Source organism: Cnephaeus nilssonii (assembly GCF_951640355.1).
Source record: "Cnephaeus nilssonii genome assembly, chromosome: 1".
Classification (NCBI taxonomy): domain Eukaryota; kingdom Metazoa; phylum Chordata; class Mammalia; order Chiroptera; family Vespertilionidae; genus Cnephaeus; species Cnephaeus nilssonii.
In genome coordinates this window covers 17,678,344-17,699,454 of record NC_137072.1, presented here as the reverse complement: position 1 = coordinate 17,699,454, position 21,111 = coordinate 17,678,344, and the positions used below count along the sequence as shown (strand labels likewise).

The 21,111-nt window shown below is 40.6% G+C and overlaps 1 protein-coding gene across 1 annotated transcript in view; it reads left to right on the top strand.

The window, feature by feature from the left end:
- The window catches only part of GAD2 (glutamate decarboxylase 2), a gene marked incomplete at both ends in the record, with an annotated part of 65,539 nt that overhangs the window by 16,480 nt on the left and 27,948 nt on the right, over positions 1-21,111 (top strand). The window contains 4 exons of the mRNA XM_079776634.1: positions 2,782-2,861; positions 15,270-15,324; positions 16,739-16,855; positions 19,061-19,125. Coding sequence (XP_079632760.1) covers positions 2,782-2,861; positions 15,270-15,324; positions 16,739-16,855; positions 19,061-19,125 — 317 coding nt within the window. The remainder of the gene's footprint in view (positions 1-2,781; positions 2,862-15,269; positions 15,325-16,738; positions 16,856-19,060; positions 19,126-21,111) is intronic.

Sequence of the window (21,111 nt, the reverse complement as noted above, 5' to 3'; positions counted from 1 at the left end):
TGGCATAGCCCTTCAGATATAAAGGCCACGCATATGCCACACGTCCCTCTTTATCTCTGCTTACGGCCAAGTGTTCTCTGAGACATCTCTAGACACTTGGTGTCCAGGCTCCTCAGCATCCAGGTTGCTGTTGTGTTCTGGTTCCTCAACAAGTGGTTCCAAACGATGTGGTGCTAAGGATTACAAATGACTCTCCATCAGCGCAGAGAGATGGGCCATTTAAGCTGGCTTCACTGTTCCTTCCTCATTAGGCAGTGTCTTTTTTGTGTGTCTCTCAAGTCCCTTCCTCTTTATGGGTCCCTTGCTATTTGTGGACAACATCTAGCTATTTCCCTGCTCCCTTTCCTGAAATATAAACGCGTTCGGTATCTAATTTTCTTTTTCATGCCTCATATCACCTTTGTTCCCCATCTTCAAGCTTTCTATTTGGGCATGTGTTTGTCTTTAAGTGTGTGGTATTTGGTACAGTGATCAATTATCCTGGTTAATTGCTCCTCATTTGAGGATCCTTACCCTTTCTCATTAAATACCAGATGAGACGACTTCCTCTCATTGACCAGGTGCATCAGATCTCTTACTTATCCCCAATTTGCCACTTGGCAGTTTAGTGCTTACAAGCTCATTCGCTGAGGGGTCTAATTTGAGGTTTGTGTTTGCTCACTGGGGCAGCTGTTTCCTCTGTTCTGTGCCCTCCTGGCAGGGAGACTTAGCGCTGTTTCGCCCTTTCCTGTGTGGCTTAGGGATCTGCTAAGCAAGCAAGAGAGACTACTGTTTTTTTAGTGAGGGAGACATGCATCTTTTCAAAGCCAATTAAGCTTTCTCTCCTAGTTCCCAGGTATCTTGGTAACAAATGTCCACTTTGTCTTTTCGAGGTTGTAAAATGAGGCTAATGGCCCTTTCTCATTACTTCTCAGCGACACTGGGCTTTTAAAACGCTTCTGTTCAGTGCCCTGTTAACTGGTTTGCATTATTTGCTACTGTTTTACATGTGATTTCCTCTTGTTTATGAGACACACCCCTAGAAGTATAGCAGTTCCTAAGCTGCATATTTAAGAATTCAAATAAGTCAAAAGTGGGTCTTTGAAAAGAGAGCCCACTCAGGAACCGTAACTTAAAATTCCAGCCAGCAGCCCTTTGGAGATGTAAATTGAGGCATTGGCTCCCCTCTTGGACAGCTTAATGATCTGTAGTTAATAGTTGGAGGCTGCTGAGCAGATGCGGTACAGCTGGGCTTAGGTTAGCCTCTCAGCTTTCCACATTGCACAGTGATACAGCCATTAAAAAAAAAAAAGATTCAGCTTCCTATCCGGAATCAATAACCAAGAGCACAAAGATGTGGCAGTGCCTTGTCAGTGTGGCCTTTTCCACGCAGCGTTCTGCCCAAGCCAGGAACCAATGCCTCCTTCCAGAGCCCAGCCCCGGCTGGGCAGTCACCTGCACAACAAATAGCCCCTCCAACAACCCTGGGACCAAAAGTGCTGAATTTAAAGCCAATCACTCCTCTTACTTGAGTGCACACAATTTAACTGAACTTTGAGAGAAACTTGAGTGTAATCTCTTGGTAGCAAAATATAAGTTTGGGAGCCATACATACACAGCTGCTGGAGACAATCGATGTGCTCTTACCCCTTGTATATAAAATTGGCTTGGATTACTGTGTGTTGGAGTAGAAGGTCCTTTTACAATTTCCAGGGTCTTAGTATTTCACTTAAGTCCAAGCGAACTCAACAACAATAGCAACAAACAAGCAAGCAAACAAACAAAACATCTATACAAGAGTGGTCAAAGGACTTGTATAGACATTTCTTCAAAGAAGATGTACAAATGGCCAATAAGCACATGAAAATATGCTCAGTATCACTAATCATTGGGGAAATGCAAAGCAAATCCATAATGAGGTATCACTCCACACCCATTAGAATGACTATTCTCAAAACAAACAAACAAACAAATGAACAAAACACAAAATAATTGTTAACAGGATGTGTGGAAACTGGAACCATGGAGCAGTGCTGGTGGGAGTGGAAAATGGTACAGCTGATGTGGAAAGTAGTATGAGACAATTCCTCAAAAATAGAATTACCATATGATCCAGCAATTCACTTCTGAGTATACTCCAAAGAATTAAAAGTATGGCTCAAAGAGATATCTGCACACCCACGCTCATACTACATTATCCATAAGGACAAAAGGTAGCTATGCAAATGTCCATGGACGGATGAATGGAAAACAAAATGTGATGTATATATACAATGAATATGATTCAGCACTGAAAATGAGGGGAATTCTGATATAAGCTACGACATGGATGAATCGTGAAGACCTTATGCTCAGTGAAACAAGCCACTCACAAAGGATAAATAGTGCATGGTTCCGCTTACATGAGGTTCCTAGGATAGCCAGGTTCATAGAGACAGAAAGTAGAATGGTGGTCTCCAAGGCTGTGGAGAGGGAGGAATGAGGAGCTGTTGTTTCATGGGTCCAGAGTTTCAGGTTTGCAAGATGGAAAGAGTTCTGGAGAAGGATGGTAGTGTTGGGTGCACAACAACATTAATGTACTTAAGGCCACTGAATTGTGCATTTCTAAATGGTGAAGATGGTAAATTTTATGTTATCTAGATTTCACCACAATTTTTTAAGCCCAAGTGAAGGATGCCTTCTTCTCTCAGCAATCCAGGCTTTGGAGGGACAGGTTAGAAATAGGAGAAGTGGGAAAAAAATAGCTAAGGGAGTGGATTTTAACTTTATATGCAACTAATTACTAATATGCTCTTTTTACAGAGTCATTTTTCTCTCAAGAAGGGAGCTGCAGCCTTGGGCATTGGAACAGACAGCGTGATTCTAATTAAATGTGATGAGAGGTAAGCATGAATATGCAACCCTTTTTGGTTAGCAATTTACAAATTCCACACATATGTATACCTTTTAGTCTGAAAACAGGTGATGACCACAGGGGCAGAAAACCTGGCTCCATCCTGGCCACTGCCATTCACTTTCTTTTTCACACAGGCTCTTGCCTGGAGTCGTGGGATGGTGTCCCTCAATGCCATGGAGCCTTCCATGCCCCTTGACTGAATCAGAATGTTTGTTAAATCTATCAAAAAATTCTTCACCAAGATGGTGCACAAGGGCATTCATCAACACCAACAACTTGATCACTGATTTATGGTGATGTCATCATTCTAGGCACCCTGGATGGTGTGCACTTGATGGAATAATTACAGAAGTGGGGGCATTTTAGCCAGTAGGGAATAAATAATGCCTCAGCAACTCATCAGCTTTATGCTGGAACCAAAGACGAATCCATGTTTTAATTGACACCCATACCTTCTTAGGCATTCTGTGAATAGGTGGGAGGGAGTGGGGGAGGGGAAAGAAAGATTTAATAGCATTTTAAAGATATTCATGTAAATTATCATTGGCCTGGCCCTAGCTGGTTTGGCTCGGTAAATAAGAGCTTCGGCCTGCGGACTGAAGGGTAAAGGTTTGGTTCCGGCCAAGGGCACATGCCTAGGTTGTGGGATTGATCCCCAGTAGGGGGCATGCAGGAGGCAGCCTATCAATGATTCTCTCTCATCATTGATGTTTCTATCTCTCTATCCCTCTCCCTTCCTCTCTAAAATCAATAAAAAAATATATTTTAAAAAATTATCATTGGCCTGTAGCTTGGAGCCTATAAAAATAAATTAACCACTTATTTATTGGTATGAATTTATGGGACACACATTTATGATTGTCCACCATACTACTAAGCTCTAGAAAAAGATGAGGCAAAATCCCAGTGCCCTGACAAAATATGATCTAAGTGGAGAGATGGAGAGACATTGATAGGGTTGAATTGTGTGGCCCAGAGTATACATTGTATACATTGGTAAGGTTGAAAGGCTTCATGCAGCAGTGAGGGCTTGAGCTGGAGGGTGGGAGGGGGGCAAGAGCAGAAGATTGAGTACCACCAGCAAAGCCACGGGAGTAGCAATGAGCTTGTGGGGCTCCAGGAGGAGAAGGGGACAGCCTTCTGGACATGTGGGATTTTGAAAACTCAAAACAAACAAACTGATTAACAGCCAGATCTCCCTCTGGAAGATAAAATTACAATAGCCTGCCACGTTCTTGTTCACACCTTTGTATATTGTCAGAATTTGTTTGCAAGGAGTGCACATTACCTCTACAATGAGAAAAAACAGTGATGTTTTCTTTTTTCTTTTTGGGGATAAAAAGCTAAACTTAGCATCTGAACGTGATGAGGCTGGAGACCAGGTAACTTGCAAGCATTTTTATCTGCGAAGGGCATGAGTGAAACACCCTCAGGGAGCAAGGAAGAGGAGAGACTGGTCAGTGATCTAGCAGTAAGATGGAAGTGAAATGATAGAGTACTGGAGTGAGGTGAACACATTCTGAAAAAGGAACTGCTTTATACTTTTAAGGCTGCCAGTGTTCCTCACCATCAGGTACTGGAGGAGAAAATTGGCACAGACACAAAATTTGCTAACTCGGGATAAAGATTTAAATAACAAAACATTTCCTTAATCTGTAGCCAAACGGTTATAAGTAATGAGCCTGGAATCCAGGGAAGAATTGTCTGACAGGCCGTGTTTTTTCCTATCTAGTCAGTTTGCCTTCTTAGCTTAATTCATAGGTGTTCTTTAAAAAAAAATGTGTGTGTGTATATATATATAAATATATAATTGATTTCACAGAGGAAGGGAGAGGGAATAAGAGATAGAAACATCAATGATGAGAGAGAATTATTGATCAGCTTTCTCCTGCACGCCCCCTACTGGGGATCGAGCCCACAACCTGGGCGTGTGCCCTTGACCTGAATCATACCTTGGACCCTTCAGTTCACAGGCCAATTCTATCCACTGAGCCAAACCAGCTATGGCTTCGTAGGTGCTCTTGAGTTGAATCCCAGTGGGAGGATAGATGATCTGGGAGAACAGAGGGGGCTCTTGACTCCACTCCTTATGGCACCAATATTGCTTCTACTGTGAAAATCAGGCTGTGACCATGGAAATAGCCTTGGGGGGAGTCCACTAAGCCTGCCCGCCAGGTATTTATGGAGCAAAAGGCTGACCTGAGGACACCTGACTGTCTGGAGGCAGCATCATGCTCCATAGAGAAGTGCAGGCCTACTAGTAGAAGAAGGAAAAGCAAAGTGTTGCAGGGAAAGAAACCACTGACAGGGCAGCTGGGACAGAGGCCAGAGGTGTCTGTCATTCACCACCAGTGGGGCCAAGGGGCTTTGTCTCCTTCTGCTCAGGGGCCTTGTGAGATGAGGAGGGGAGGAACGGAGCAACACAGGAGAAAGAAGAAAGAGAAAAGGAAAGAGGGGAAAAAGCATATGAAATAAAAGGTGGGAGAAATAAGGACTAGAAGAAAAATCTGGTGGTGCCTGTATGAAGTGAAGCAAGGAGGAAGGAAGTAGAGGGAATGGGAGTGGCAGCGGGAAACATTTTTAACATTTAAAAAGCAAAATATGCTCACTTTTAAAAACGTAGAAAATAGCAGGGAAAAATCATAATTCTCCCACCCAAAGATTGTACTATATTCCTGTCTAAACCTTTGAGTCTCTTTTTAAGCATAGAGGTTTATTCTTTTTCCCCCCTCTCTTTTGAATAATATTTACATTTGTGATCATGTTTCTTTTTCTAACTAAACATGATAACATAAATATATTTCTGCATTATTACAAATACAACACACTTTACATAAGTTTTGAGGTGTGACTGAGGGAAAACATGATAGTATGCTGTTTAAATAAATCTCCTGTTTCATCAGCTAAGGAAAGGAGAAAGTAATGACACCTGCTTCAGAGGGCTGTTGTGCAGATTACATGCATTGACACATGTAAAATGCTAAAAATGACAGCTAGAACAGAGCAAGCACAAAATATTAGTCCCCTGCTGTTTATTTCCCTATTTCTGGTGTTGCTCTTGTAAACAACCTTTACATCCTTCAGGGAACATTCTTACGTGCCCAGGGCTTCTCAATCTATGGTTATTTCTTTGTATAATTGCTAACCTAAACTCTATGAACATTCATAAGGAAAGTGACACATCAGGCCATATTGCCTTCCAATAGGTTTCATGAATTTACTCCTAGCAGTATTGTATGAGAACATTTTGGAAAAGAAAATTAAAGCTATGTTGGTAGCTACAGATAGTCTTTGATTCTAATAATTCATACCATCTGTAGAGCATGAGTTTAAGATTGAGAGCCTGGTCTTGATGGATTAAGTAAAATTGACATGTTTGGAGCCAGGAACCAGGAGGAGGTCTTGAGCAGTCATCTGCAGCCACAGTTCCCACTGGAATATGCTCAAACCCTCCTGGTGGCCATGTTGTTCTTATTATCTACCAAGTCCCCTTGAAAATCAGGCGTGCAGTTCAGAAGTCACCTGAGACTGACAAACTTTCTCCTCGTGTGCTTTACAAAGTTCATCCAGACTTTGCAAAACATGAACCTGGACCTGCTCCCTAAGGCTTTCCCTTCTTACAGTTACTTTTTCTGACTCTGCTCAGCAGTCTATCGGTGACTGGGTGACAGATTTTGTCTTGTTCTGCAGATAGTTGACTTAGTAAGAAGCTCACAATTGAAGGCAAATATCCTAGTGAAAGATGAGAATAATCTGTGACCTTCTAACAAGCTCATAGCCACATGTAAAAAAACATTCAGAGAGATACTGTTCCTTAATTAGCAATTAAAGGGGCTCAGTTTGGTGATCCATTTAAAGTGAAACATGTTTTTCAGTTAAAACAGTTCTTAGACAGGTATAGTAAATCATTTGTTTGAAATAGGTTCTCTAAGAGTTGAAAATAAAAAAGAATTTTAATTTTATTATTTATACTGTAAAAGGTAAAATAAGATAGGGTAATGGAAGCCTCAGTTTCCCATGCTTTACATTTTAATGGAAGTATCATAAGTAAAAAGAGTACTACATTTTGTAAAAATTAATTATTAAGTTCAAAAGAGGAAAATGTGTTAAATGAATCCTTAATTTCCTAAGTTTTAATTTAAGAGTTCCCTTTCCTTGTCAGCAAAAAGTTGAATATTCCCAGTGATGGGATTACTGAACTTTTATTCAAGTGTCATTGGGTCTGATATTTGCAAAATTTGAATTAGTAGAATCTAAAATATGATGCATTGATGTGCTTAAGGATAGAGAAGAAAATATGAATTAGTATCTAGAGGAAAATAAGTATTTGTAGAAGAATTGAGTGATATTTCAGAATTGGATGAGGCCACTAACCAAAAAGACAATTCCCAGAAGTTAAGACAGGGGATGAGGAGAGAAAACTTCTATAGATGATAATTTTGGAAGAATAGGAAGTTCCCCTCTAATGGAAGTGAGAACCCTGTGAGCTACTTCTTTTGGCTCTAGGAAGGGGCCTTGGTTAGGAGCACAGGTGGACATAGACACAGACTCGGCAAAACTTAGTCTGGTGTGCAGAAGGCAGACTTTGAAACAAGCCGAGGCCATGGCGAGCTCCAAGCCATGGATGTGAGAGAAGTTGGCTTGTCCCAGGAACTGAAAAGAAGTTCTGAGGGGCAGTGGTCAGAATCTGATAACTCAAATACAATAGGATAGCGATAGCTCAGGTTTTACAGCTGATCGATGGCATGTGTTAATAGAAACTTGATTTTTCATCCAGTTACTACCTGATGTATACACCTATGCATACAAAATGTGAAGAAACTTTTTCATTTTGTTTTGAACAGGTTTTCTTCAAAATGTGTAATGGGATGAATAGTGAGCTCAAATTGAAACTTGAAATCATATGTGTACATGAGAATGTAGGGTTTATATGCATCTTTCATTGGAGAAAGAGTTTCTTCAGGAGACCACAGAATTCTTAGTGTTGGCTAGCATAGCGGTTTACACTGGAAACCGAGCTTTGCTTCCTGTTGTTTAACAGATTTGAGATCTTACCAAAAGCTGGACTGAAAGTGGCAGTTTTTACTTCGTCTGGTTTGTAACGGATAGAATTTTCTTCCCTTACCAGGACTAACTAATAAAGCATGTTCAGAAATAAAAAAGAAGAAAAATACAGATCTTTACCAAAGGGCGCAAAAAAAGATTTGGGTCCTAACTGTACCATGAGCTGGTTAGTTCATGGGTTACTCTCCTCAGAGCCACCACAAACACTAAGTGTGGCAATCAAAGACAATGGTCTCTTTATGGATTACTACTGATTCATCAGGAGGTGCCAATAGGGAGTCTTTGAATATTTGTCAGCCTGCACCATCTCCTGTACATTACTTATTTTGAAAACATTATTTATTGACAGTCCAGACTCCTACTTTTCAGGGTCAGTTTGCTGAGATCTTGCTAAAATTAAAATGTTTCCCGCATAGTTATTCAAGCCAGTTTCAACACTGTCAGAATCAATAACGGCAAAATATTTCTCTGCATAATTTTTTAATAATTTGGTAGCACAGACCTTGGAAAACTCTCTGTTTGCCCATGCATACTGAATGCTAGTAACTGCCTTGGGTAGGTATCTGCCTTCCATCTGACTGTACATGTGCCAGATGTAACTGCAAGTAGTTCTTCTGCCATTCTCTCAGGTGCATAGTCCAAGAGCCCGAGGCCTGCATTTTAGAGATTCAAGTCTGAGGTTTAAGTCAGGTCTCCGAGAAAAAGTAGATGAATGACCTTAAACAAGCCTCCAGTTTTATCTGGAGCTTCCCAAAAGTGTGCAAACCGATGTGTGCCTGCCTGTATTTTTCTTCTTATAGATTAGTTTCAGTTTACTCACTTATAGTTTCAGATACTAATTATCATCTTACCTCCATTCCATTCTTTGCATTCTTGCAACAAATCCTATTTAGTTTCATGCTAATCCTTTATTTTCTTCTAGATTATATTTTCTAATATTATATTTGAGATTTTTGTAGCTATACTCTAAGATGTATCTATAGATTTGGGGGGCTATATTTGACAGATTTTGCTTTCACAGTTAGCTAATTTCAGGAAATAAATTCAAAGCTTTCCATCGTCTTCTCTATAAAAGCTAAAAGAGCATCATCTGCCAATAGTAGACTTGTTAATATTCACTACCAAAACATCAGGGCCTGGCCTTTTGAGGAACAATTTTTTGGAAACTTTTCCCCACTTATTATTTGTTTTTGTTTTTGTTTTCAAATTTTCTATATATTCTTGAATCAATTCTTTTAATTTACATGTTCCTGGAGGAAATTATCTATTTCCCCAAATTTTAAGATTAGCCTAAGGTGCTCCATAGAATTCTCTTATAATATTAAATACATAATATATATACTAGAGGCCTGTTGCACAAAATTCATGCACAGGTAGGGTCCCTAGGCCTGGCCAGTGATCAGGGCCAATCAGGGCCTTCCAGCTGCCAGCTGGGGCTTTCCTTCATTCCACGCCTCCCCCTGGTGGTCAGCACAGGTCATAGCGAGCGAGCGAACTCCCAGTCAAACTCCTGAAGAGACATTTTGCATATTAGCCTTTTATATATATAGATACCCATACCTTCTTTCTCATTTCAAATGTTACATTTTCTCTCTTTTCTTTAATTGGAATAGTCAGATAATTGTATATTCATTGATCTTTTTAATGTTCCATCTTTTGAATTTAAATGTATTTATAGTTCCTAATTCATTGAAACATTCATTTTTTCTGCCTACATTGTTGTTGGCTTAAATACTCAGTTTAGTTGTCTTTATTCTTTGTTATTTAATTGCAGAAGCATTTCAGGCTATTCATTTTCCTCTGAGGATGATTTAGGATGCCTCATATTTTTATCTGTTGTATTCCCATGTCATTAATTTTTAAGGTTCTGTAATGGCAGTTTTTATTTTCTCCTGGTCACAAAGTTATTTACAGTAGCCAAGCATGGTTTCTTACATGATAAATTGAACAATTTATCATGATCCTTTTCTTCTCTCTACCAACAAGTTCAGAGAAGAGGGATGTTAGTTTGGGGACTAGGAGAAGTGATGAGAGATTGTCAGCACACCTTCTAGCACACAGACATTTCCCCTTATTGATAGAGCAATATGTTTTAGTAGGAGTTATATGTTTTCCTTATTTTACTAATCAGTGCTAATAGCAATAAGAATTGGGACCAAGGAACTACTCAATTTATGGGGCTTCCAAACAATCATAGTGGAAAGGTTATCTACATCATTACAATTCTAGAACTCAACCTGAACAGTCTCATGTTAATCAAGGTAGTAGGTATTTTCGTTTAAACCCCATAAATGCTTCGAAAAGACAGTTGTTGTATAGTGCTAAGAATTTGGGTTATGATGTCACACAGCTCTTAAGTTAAACACCTGCCTCCCACCACCTGTGTGACATCCTACAAGTTACATGAGGCTAGTACTATTACTATTACCGTATTTTCGGGCGTATAAGACGACTGGGCGTATAGAAGATTTTCCTGGGTTAAAAAGTCGTCTTGTACGCCAGAAAATATGGTACAATGAGATTATCTAAGATGTATTGAGTGGGTGCTATATGCTAGGCAGAGTTTTATACTTAGTGCCCTATAGTGTTTTATATTTACTATTTTATTGGATCCTCATGTAAACCTTGTGAGGCAGGTGAGTACAAGGAAGAAATAAGTGCTTCAAGTACACACAATTAGCACAAGGTCTGGAGCAGGAGCCCACTTATTCTGTCTCCACATTTCAAATGTTTAGCCACATTCAGCTGCTTCTCGGAGCCTTATCTAAGGCATAGTGCAGTGACTCTTCCTAAAACTGGTAAGTCATTATCACTGCTGTTCTGTTGCTATTAACAGTGATCATAACATTAGTCACTTTCTAACAGGAAGGACTTACACATCCTTTCTTCTTTGCGCTCCTGTCTCTGTGAACAGAGCCAAGCTCTCCTCACTTAGGATAGGCTGGTAGAATTACTACAAGTTCAGCAGGTCAATGAGCAGGTCACCAATGACTCAAGCACCCCATATGTGCTCATTCTCATTTAAATGCTTACCTGGAGGTACATACTCTCCAGGAACGTGCTCCTTTAGGTAGGGTTGGTAGCTTTCTCCTTCAGAGCCATGAATCTGAGTCAAAAATCCACACATGATGTAATCCATGTTTTTTGCCCTTCCCACAAGGAGAAGATTTTTCCTGCTGGCAGCTCTAGCTGGCATTGTGGGATTTTCCACAGGCAACTTGATGCAGTTAGCTGACCCTATAGCATCATGTGAATTTTCAAAAGCTACTGCTAATTGGGAATTTAATGCAAAACAACAACATTCAAAGCAGCAGTCTGGTTCAAGAGGCATCACTTCAATGTTGCTTTCTTAAATACCAACAACTAACAGAGAGCAGCATTACAAAGAGTCAGTCACCACTTACCTGTGAGCCTAAGGTTGAATGTGTAAACATTAAAGAACTTTTGGCCATAGAAATACTTTTAGAACAGACAGAGGATGCGACAGCTGCCATCCAAAGCTCCCCTGCACCAAGAGATGCTGGGCTGGAAAAGCCAGAACTGGCCAGACAGCTCCTAATCCTCAGAAGAGCCTGCTGGTCATCGCCCAATGTACTCACCCACAGCACATGGGCAGTCAGGGCCGCATAGGGCCACATTGGGGAACCCCTTCTGCTCGCTGCCCTAAGCCATGCTGGCTCAAAACCATGGGTCACATGAAAGTACTTGGCTAGTATGTTACCAGTTATTTAAGTGCCTACCAGGTTAAATGTTCCATTTCTAAAACAATATTTCTTGGAGCTAGGTCTACTTGCTTCAGCATCACCCTGGGTGCTTATTAGAAATGCAAATTCTTATGCATGTTTGTCTACTAACTATGTTATTATATATCTCCCTTATTGGCATGTAAGCCCTGGAGAGTAGAAACTGGTCTGTTTACCCTGGTCCCCAGTGTTTAGCACATATTAAGTGCTCAATAAATACTTGTGGGATTCATCAATTCCTGGGTCTTATAACCGACTGACTGAATCAAAATCCCTAACAGCGGGGCCAAAGAATCTGCATTTTAAAGGCCCACACAGTCCTAACCAGTTTAGGATAGAGTGTTGGCCCCTGGACTGAAGGGTCCCGTGCTCCATTCTGGTCAGGGGCACATACCTCAGTTGCAGGCTCCATCTCGCCTCTGGTTGGGGTGCGTGTGGGAGGCAATCAGTCGATGTGTCTCTCTTACATCGATGTGGTTAGTTTTTTTGTTTTTTTCTCTCTCTCTCCCTCCCTTCCACACTCTCTAAAAATCAATGGGAAAATATCCTCAGATGAGAATTAACAAAAATAAATATTAAAAATAAATAAAGGTGCACACAGGTGATTTTTATGTGCACTAAAATTTAAGAACCATTGTTCTAAAGTCAGCCAATTCTAAGATAAATGGAAAGATGAAAATTTTTGTCTCCAGAGGCCCCCACACTAGCTGTCTGGTCAAAGAATAAAGTAAACATAGTAATATCATCCTTGAGTTAAACTTTTGCCTTCTAGTCACACTCCTCCAACGAATGTTGAGCTGCCACCTGCAGTGTGCCAGGCTCTGGGTTCTGAAGTGGACAAAACAAATATGGGAGTGGAAGACAGAGTGCCTTTATTTTGCTTAATAATAGCCCCAATGTGTAAGAGTAGTAATGTTGACAATTCAGATACCAAAGAGAAGCCATAAAGTGCTTTCTTTAAGTGAAAAGGTGAATACAGACAATAAGCTGTTTTCAGAGAGAGAGAGAGAGAGAGACCATATTTACTTAACTTTTATTGCACTATATTGCTTAATTGTTCTATGTTATTATTAGTTGTTTATTTCTTACTGTGCCTAAAATTTATAAATTAAACTCTCTCATAGGCATGTATGTATAAGAAAAAACATAGTATATATATATAGGGTTTGGTTCTATCCAATGGAGGTCTTGGAATGCATCCCCATGGCTGAAGGGGGCATATTGCATGTGACAAGCCTGCCCCTTGTCCTGCTGCCCCACAGCTCACTGATACAGAAATGGAACAACTGTATGTTCATCACTGCTTTCCTGGAAGACTTGAATGACACCTCTGATCCATGAAATTCAAATATTATCTTAAAGGGTTTATCTTACCCTAAAAGACTCCAATCTTCCCAAATAGGTTCACTATATGTTTGGCCCTTCGAGTTTGTGCCGGAAGCTGCTCATTTTATTTCTAGTGACAACCAGCCTTTTATCAGCTTTTGATCTTGGGCAGTCACGTTGCCTCTCTTGGCCTGTTTTTTCATTTGTAAAAGGAGACAATTAAACTAGAATCATGTTTGAGCCCCTTCCAATTCTAATGTGCCCTAATCTGTGACACCTTACTGAGTTTATGCCTAAACTTAACAGAACCATGTAGCAGTGATTAGATGAGGAGATAGCGATTGTCAAGCTAGTCCGCCTCAAACTTTGTAAGGCAGACAAGTGATTGGTTTTAGTAGACCAGGTAAAATTGGGGATTTATAAACAATTTCTGGGAATTCTCTCAATTTCCATATACTACAAAGGCACTACAGTAAATGTAATGTGCTTAGAACTTCATATAAAAGATAAATATCTGCATTTCCTCTGAAAGGTGAACATTTTGCTTATAGCCGGGCAGGAGTGAGGTGTTCTGGCAGTCTGGTCTAGGAGAGGTGAAGTGAAGAGAGAAACACAGGGAGTGAGATGCCCTCCCCACCTTGGCACTCCCTCTGTCCCTCCTCCTGTCCCCGTTGCACAGAAGTTCCCCAAAGGTGGCTGCTCTGAGTTGGAGTGCACCCTTTGTACCAAATGTACATTCAATGCCTTTGTTCGCTGCCCCCCTGACTGACTAATCACTGTTAACTTGTCCATAACCATCACCAGGTAATTGCCTTTTAACTGCTTTTCTTTGGCAAACAGCTTCGCATAAATCAGTGGTTCCCAATGCCTTCAGGCCTAATGTCTGCTTCACATTCCAACTATTTGCAACACCTCCTTTATTAGCCTGAAATGAAAATGGTAGAACATATAACTTACCTGCTCACTATATAATGCACAAATTATGTTTTTAAATGGAGATATGGTAGCACAATAACAATAAAATAACATTTCAATATGCAAAACCTTAGGCATGATCACACTAGGAGATCTAATGAAGCAGCCCAATTCTTGTGCTATAGCTGGAGTCACAGGGACAGCCACGGAGGGACTACTGAGCTAGTGACAAGTACTAATACCCCTCTTGCTGCTCACTAAATGCTAGTAGCATCCTCCCACCATTTATTGTTACAACCTCCTCCTCATAATTTATTTCTCCAAATTTCTTTAAAAACACACACACCTCGATCAAGGACCTTGCTGTGAAAAGTTTAACCGGTCTAGCAACCTCAAGAGAGCTGTGATGGTTGAAAGAATATGTCACTCCTCCGGTGCTCTGTACCTACTCTGTCCGCCCTTTGCCTGTGCTTCCCCAAACGTCTTAGGTAGGAATGTCACAATACATCCCAACAATCCCAACAACAAAAGCTAACATTCATGGAATGCTTCCCATATGTCAAGCACTTTTAAAATACTTGGCATTTATTAACTCATTAAATCCTCATAACTCTATGAGTGATATCATTACCACTATGTTCTAGGGTTAGTAATAATAATACACACAGGGAAATTAAGAAACCTGACTGAGATCACACATCTAGCTACATCTGGCTTCTTGGAGAAATCAACTCCTCTGGTTGTTATAATAGTGGGCTTTTATAGCAAGCAAAGCGCTATTTGTGTTTTTATTTTAGGAAAGAAGCATTATGGGGATGAAAGGATGTTTTCTTCCAATTCCTGTTTCAAATTTGAGTTTATGAGTTCTTGGCCTGCTTCATGATTTTAGCACTTAGTATGTAATTAGGTAGCTTTTTGGCTTAATATTTCATTCAAAGGCTTCAGAATGGATTTTCTTGCCTTGGTATTTTGTCTGTATGTGAAGTTGCAGGTCCATTCATTAGAAGATATGAAATACAAGTCTTTTTCTGCACTCTCCCTCCATTGCCAAATGTCTTGCTCCAAAGCAGCCTTGTTTTAACTGAATTAAGGGATGACCTAAAAAGCAGGGTCTGTGCCGAGTGCACAGTGGTAGGAGGGAGTCCACAGAACTTGCCAGAAATTGTAGTCTTGCATCATTCAGGGAGGAAATGCATTTATTTCTGAAAAGAGATGAGAGTTGTTTAAACTGATTATTATTATCAACGGTTTAGGGTTGGATTTTTACCCTCATGTTGCCACTTGTCAAAGACAAAAAAGTAAATTATTCAAAGTAAATCTATACAGTAATCTATTTTTCCTTTCAGGGGAAAAATGATCCCATCTGACCTTGAAAGAAGGATCCTTGAAGCCAAACAAAAAGTAAGTTTTTGTAGGGAGCTTTATCTAGCCCATAACAAGCTAAGGGTACAACTTGGTAGTCCTATCCAGTGGAGAACACACTTTGGTTTTATTTTTTAAAAGAGGACCAGCACCTCAACCTCCCAGCTTTAATGAGAATATGGAATTTTGCATCTACTCATTACTTATTTCTCTGGGTTGTAGGCTCTGCTTTCTAAAGGTCTAAGTTGCTGAATAAATAACATCCACAATAATATTGTAGAAGTTTCCAAAGCATTTGTCTTCTTGTGTGAAGAGGCTTGGCATCAAGCAGACACATTTGAAAGATCAGAAAGTGGAAAATATCATAATGCTAATGCAGCGTGTCAGTTACTGCTGTGAGGTTATTGGAAAGGGGCCATTTTTCCTGCCTGTACACATACTGGTATGCCTGGCTCTTCAAACGCCTTCTTTTTCAGAAACCATTTTAGAACTCTTTTTAGAAGTAACAAGTTCAAGAGACCTGTTACAGATTCCCACAAAGCTCTGGAAAGTCATGTACATCCCTGGATGGTTCGCAAGCCATAGAGCTTATTTCTAGAATTCTCTTAGTTTAATGTCCACTGAATATAACCTACAGCTCCTAGTTCAACGCTGTAACACCTTTTGATTATTATGAGCTCAGGAATAATTATTTCTATTTATATGCCTCCCCCACCTCCCACCCCCCATAAATTGGCAGTGGGAGATTTCTCTTGTTCTTGTACTAGAACTTCTTTGTAACGTAAATCACAGATTAGGTCTTTGCTGCCACCTACAGACTGACTCTGTAACATCATGTTGTAGCATGTAGAGTAACATGTTCATCTATTTGAGTCATTCTTCTGCAGCTATTTCTTATTTCAATCACTCTCATTTAGCCAGGGCCAGACAGACTGAGAACTACTAACACGCATAAAAGCCATAGGTTATTGTTTAGCTCCACATGAATCCTCTTTTCTAAGACTCCAAATAAGTTATCTGAGGATTTTCCAAATAGGAGTAATGAGCTGGTTGGAGTTCCTTCTCGTTGTTCTCTTTTCCGCTTATTTATTAAATTCAGAGGTCCTTTTATGAACAAGAAAGACTAGAAATTTAGCAAAGGGTAGGAGGAAAGGCCAGAAAACCTCCCTAGAAAATATAAATGACTGTGAGCACCACAAAGTGTATTCCCCTCTGGGTCCAGTGTAGCCTCTTCTAAGAATCAGAATGTCTTTTGTTCTAGAGGAATGGCCTGGAGAACTCCAGTCCTGGAGCGTGAACATTGTTCCTACCAGGCTCTGAGGTTTCAATGGCCTTTCTGATGGCTCCAAAAATGCACCTGTATGAGAGGGGGGATTTCCTTGCTTTTGCCAGCTATTTTAAAGAATCTTTGAACCCATGTTTTACATGTCTTGGGGCTTTCTCATTTGCATAGGGATTTGTCCCTTTCCTTGTGAGTGCCACAGCTGGGACCACCGTGTATGGAGCATTTGATCCCCTCTTAGCTGTCGCTGACATTTGCAAAAAGTATAAAATCTGGATGCATGTGGATGTAAGTATCCCATAGGCCTGCCACTAAAATGTCCTTGTGCATTTTCACCTGGGGCTCTCTCTCTCTCTCTCTCTCTCTCTCTCTCTCTCTCAGACCTTATTTTCAAATGGTGATAGTTCAGCTTTTAATAACTGCAAAGTCAAAATAGCTCATAATTGACAAAATATACAAATTCACTGGAAGCAGTCTGAGGTTGATTATGCCTTAATGTTCCCGACATGATAATATTTTTATTTCTTTGGCCAGTACCTGAGCTGAGCACTTAGTTCTTAATCCATTGAGCCACAATGTCCTTTGTACACACACAGCACACAGCACACACATGCAGAGCTTACTGCCTTGCAAGAATGCTCAAATGGACAAACAGGAATTGCATTTATATAGGAAACCCAAAGGCTCAAAAAACTCAAATCAAGTATTTGCATATACTGAGAAGAAAGCAGACTTGACAGCTTGCTAAGAAATATCTGCCACCACATTTCCAATTTCTTAGCTTGATCAGCTAAGAAGATAAACTAGATGCGAGAATTTTGACTCTAGGCTTAGTCACACTAAAAAAAAAAAAAAAAAAAAAAAAAAAAGCCCACGAAAAGATTTTCAAATGAAAAACTGTCTATTTTTAGAAGGACAAATTGCAGGGATTTACATTTAGGCCAGTATTTTTCAAAATGTGGCTCAAGATTAGCTGTTATCTGCAAACTGTTAATGATCCAGGATGAGATAAAGAGTTGGTGTCAAAATATCGTTAAGCACAGTATTTGGTAAAGCTGACATTTTATTATTATTATTATTATTATTATTATTATTATTATGTGGCTTTCTCAGTGAAGGAAGCATAAGCTGATTCTGGTGCAAGAATGTTGGTGAGTAGCACTGACTTTAGGCCATCTTGGCTTTATGATAAGTATTCAGAGCAAATTATTTCCCCTCTCTTTAGGAGCAGAAAACATTCAAAGGCTAAGCTAGGTAAATTTCTATTATTCCAGAGGTATAGTCTGCATAGTAATTACCAAACTTCTTTTCCTTCCCTGATTCACAATGTGGTTGTTGTGCATTAGGCTACCAGAGACCCCTTCGTTTTACACATGAAGACACTGAGAAAAGGTTGAACAACTTGAGTACCTTCAGTGACCTGGTTTCGGAACTGGAGGTCCGTTAAACCTTGCTAGCCGACTCAGGAAGACAATTACCCTGACTGCTTTAAAAATAGCAATGTCCGTGTGTCCTAAGCTAGCAGATGCTGTGGTCTTTCTTTTAGGATTATAATTACAACAGAGCTGGGAGGTCTTTTAACCAATTGTATTAGCTTTCTTTGAAACATATCAAGTTTACTACTTATTCTCTTTAATTTTTATACATTCTATAATTAAGCTAAAAATCTTAAAAGATTACACATTTGGAAAATTGGGTAATTTTTTAAAGTGCAAAAGAACTGAAATTACAACAAGGCAGGGGGAACAATTATACCCTAACAGTGGTGGTTTTTTTTTCCTTTAAAATAATCCCAGGAATATTTTTACCCACAAAGAAGGTTAGTATCTTCCAATGAATCTCTATCTTGACATCCTATTTTTAAAGATTACTCTACCAATTCAAATCTTAAAACTTGAGAAAAAAATGTAAGGGCCATGTTCTAATTGCTCAATTAATTGACTGGTACAAATCTCTCCTGCTTGCTTTTTTGGTGGTAGGTTTTTTGTTTGTTTGTTTTGCTTTTGACAGAGAAATTAGTTTATCCAAAATTACACAGCAGTGGAATTGGATTGTGAAGCCGCGTCCTCCCTCTGGATTCATTCGGAATTGTCAAAAGAGTTTTCCTTGCAACTTGGAAGATGTTTAAAGGGTCCCCAGCCCATGTTCTCGACTCTACACTGTGCAGATAATAGGTTTTCTTGCTCTGAGATGAGGAGCTTTACTAGGACTGAGTGCTGGTGATGTGCTGTGGGGAGAATCTGTCTCTTTCTCTTGCAGACTGAGGGAAGGTGGCCCCACTGTGGCTCCTTACCCCCATATAAATGCGGGATGGAGTCTGAGACCTTAGAATAGCCCCTAAGTTAAACTTTGAAAATCTAGTGCTAGAAGGTGGCCAACCCCTAAGTTGCCTGGGGTCAAGGAGACGCTCACTGTTCTGAAAGACACCAAACCATAGAAATTTAAGCAATGAAAAACTTCTACCTTTTTCCTTGTACGATCTTCCTTTTCCAGGCCGCTTGGGGTGGGGGATTGCTGATGTCCCAAAAACACAAGTGGAAACTGAGCGGCGTGGAGAGGTACACACATTTTTCTTGTTCACGATGTTAAGTGTGAAAGCTAAATGTTGAAAGCAAGTTACACCCGGTTTCTAAGAGCTGTTGTATACAGGTGAGCCCATTCTGTGCAGTCCTTGTGTGCCTTGCCTTGTGTGTTCATATATGTGTAAACACCATGTGTAATCAACAAAAAGAAACCAGAGCCCATATCTAATGACGCAGGGGGGAACATCTCTCAGACACACAGATTCCCAACTGGGGCCCACGGTTCACCAGAGAAATCAGGAATGACCTTCCTAGGATCTCTGAACCAACCACCCAAATTGTTTAAAACTTTCCTAGGGAGATTTATGGCTTTTGGGTTCCATAAAGGATAACATCCACTGCTTTAAAGAAACCAGTAAGTAATTTAGCAAAGCAAACAAACACCTTGTAATTTATGACGTATTTGGGTTTCAATGGCCACTTTGCTTAAAGTGGAATATGCTTTTATTCCCATGGTATTTTTTTTTTCTGATATAACTCTGAGGGATGCTGCAAAGCACCTTTATTCAGAAACTAAGCAGTAAGTCATTGAGAAAAAAGTTATAAAACACAAAAGAGATATTATTTGATTCGTGTAAAGCATATTCAGATCCACAGCAAAAAGGAAACAAAAACCATAGGATAAAAAAACCAGCCTTGGGCTCTGGACCACGTGCAAAGGGAGCTCAGCGTTCCCTGTTCTCCCATCAGGACACCGCAGGTCAACTGTGGTGGTGAGCTCTGACACTCCAGGCAACTGAGCAGGCCTGAATTCATTGGAGGCTGCCAAACTCCCAGCGTGCCCTGACAAGTCGCCAGATGCCGCCCAGGAAAAGCTTTCCACTGGCTCTGCCCCCAGACAGCTTGGCACAATTTCTGTTCCAGGATGAGGAGACAGGCTCATGGCACTCGGGAGCATCTGTCAGCACTGGTCCTGCAGAGCAGCCAGGCCAGACCAATACCCAGGGAATCTAGGAGTAGACAGAGGAGTGGGGTTGCTGAGGCAGAGTCAGGGCACCCTGCCTGCTTAGTGAAGAGAAGACTGGGAAGACTCGAGATAGACCAGCAGGGTCGCTGTCCTGAGTCGCTGCCCTTGCTCTGATTGCAGGTGCCTGTGGGTGTGGGGTGATAAGGACAGGCCTGTGCCTTCCTACAATGAGCCACTTCTAGCCTCTGCTTCTGGTCCTTCAGGGCTCTCACCGGCCTCATTCCTCATCATGAAGATCTGCTCAAAACCCAAAGCTTAAGGAGGAGGCGATGAACTAAACAGGGAGAGGCCATGAACAAAAGGGAACAATTGGGGAGGTGCCTGTTTAAATGATTAGAACAGGAATTAAATTCATGTGATTTCGACAGAAGTGTCCTGTACACAGTACCTTCTCTTTTCTGAGTTTCTTTGTGTGACTGGCACAAAAAGTGAGCATCTGTTATTCTACCTTTAATGCCACCTGGGACTCTAAGTGCTTAAAAACCATGCAGCATCCTACGCTGATGATGACTTAAAAGCTGCTAAATTACCTCCCCTGAGCCTGGGAAAAACACACCCACACACCTTTGCACTAAAGACTGTTATTTGAGAGGAAAACTTAAAACACTCGCCATGGAACAGAGTCCTCTGCCACTGCCGCAGTTCTTGTGACTGTGCTGTAATGAACTCTACTCAGTGGAACAGCCAGAAATGAAGTCCTAAAAACGAGGGACTGATGGTGTTTTGCTTTAATCAGAATCCCTTCAATTCCCTCCATTTATCTGAGGTGATCCAGCTTGCTGACTTATCATCAGCCAAAACACACTTTTGTTGGTGACGAAGGTTGCAGGGCCCGTGGAAACCCCTGGGCCGAATGTGCATGGGCACACATTTAGGAAAGAACTTGGCCTCACTTGGAGTATCGTGTTTTCCCGAGGATTAGGACTCACGCTAAAGTGGAGGAAATCGATAGTTGATTTTTGTCCCCAAATCCAGAGGTTTCCTTGTGGTCACAG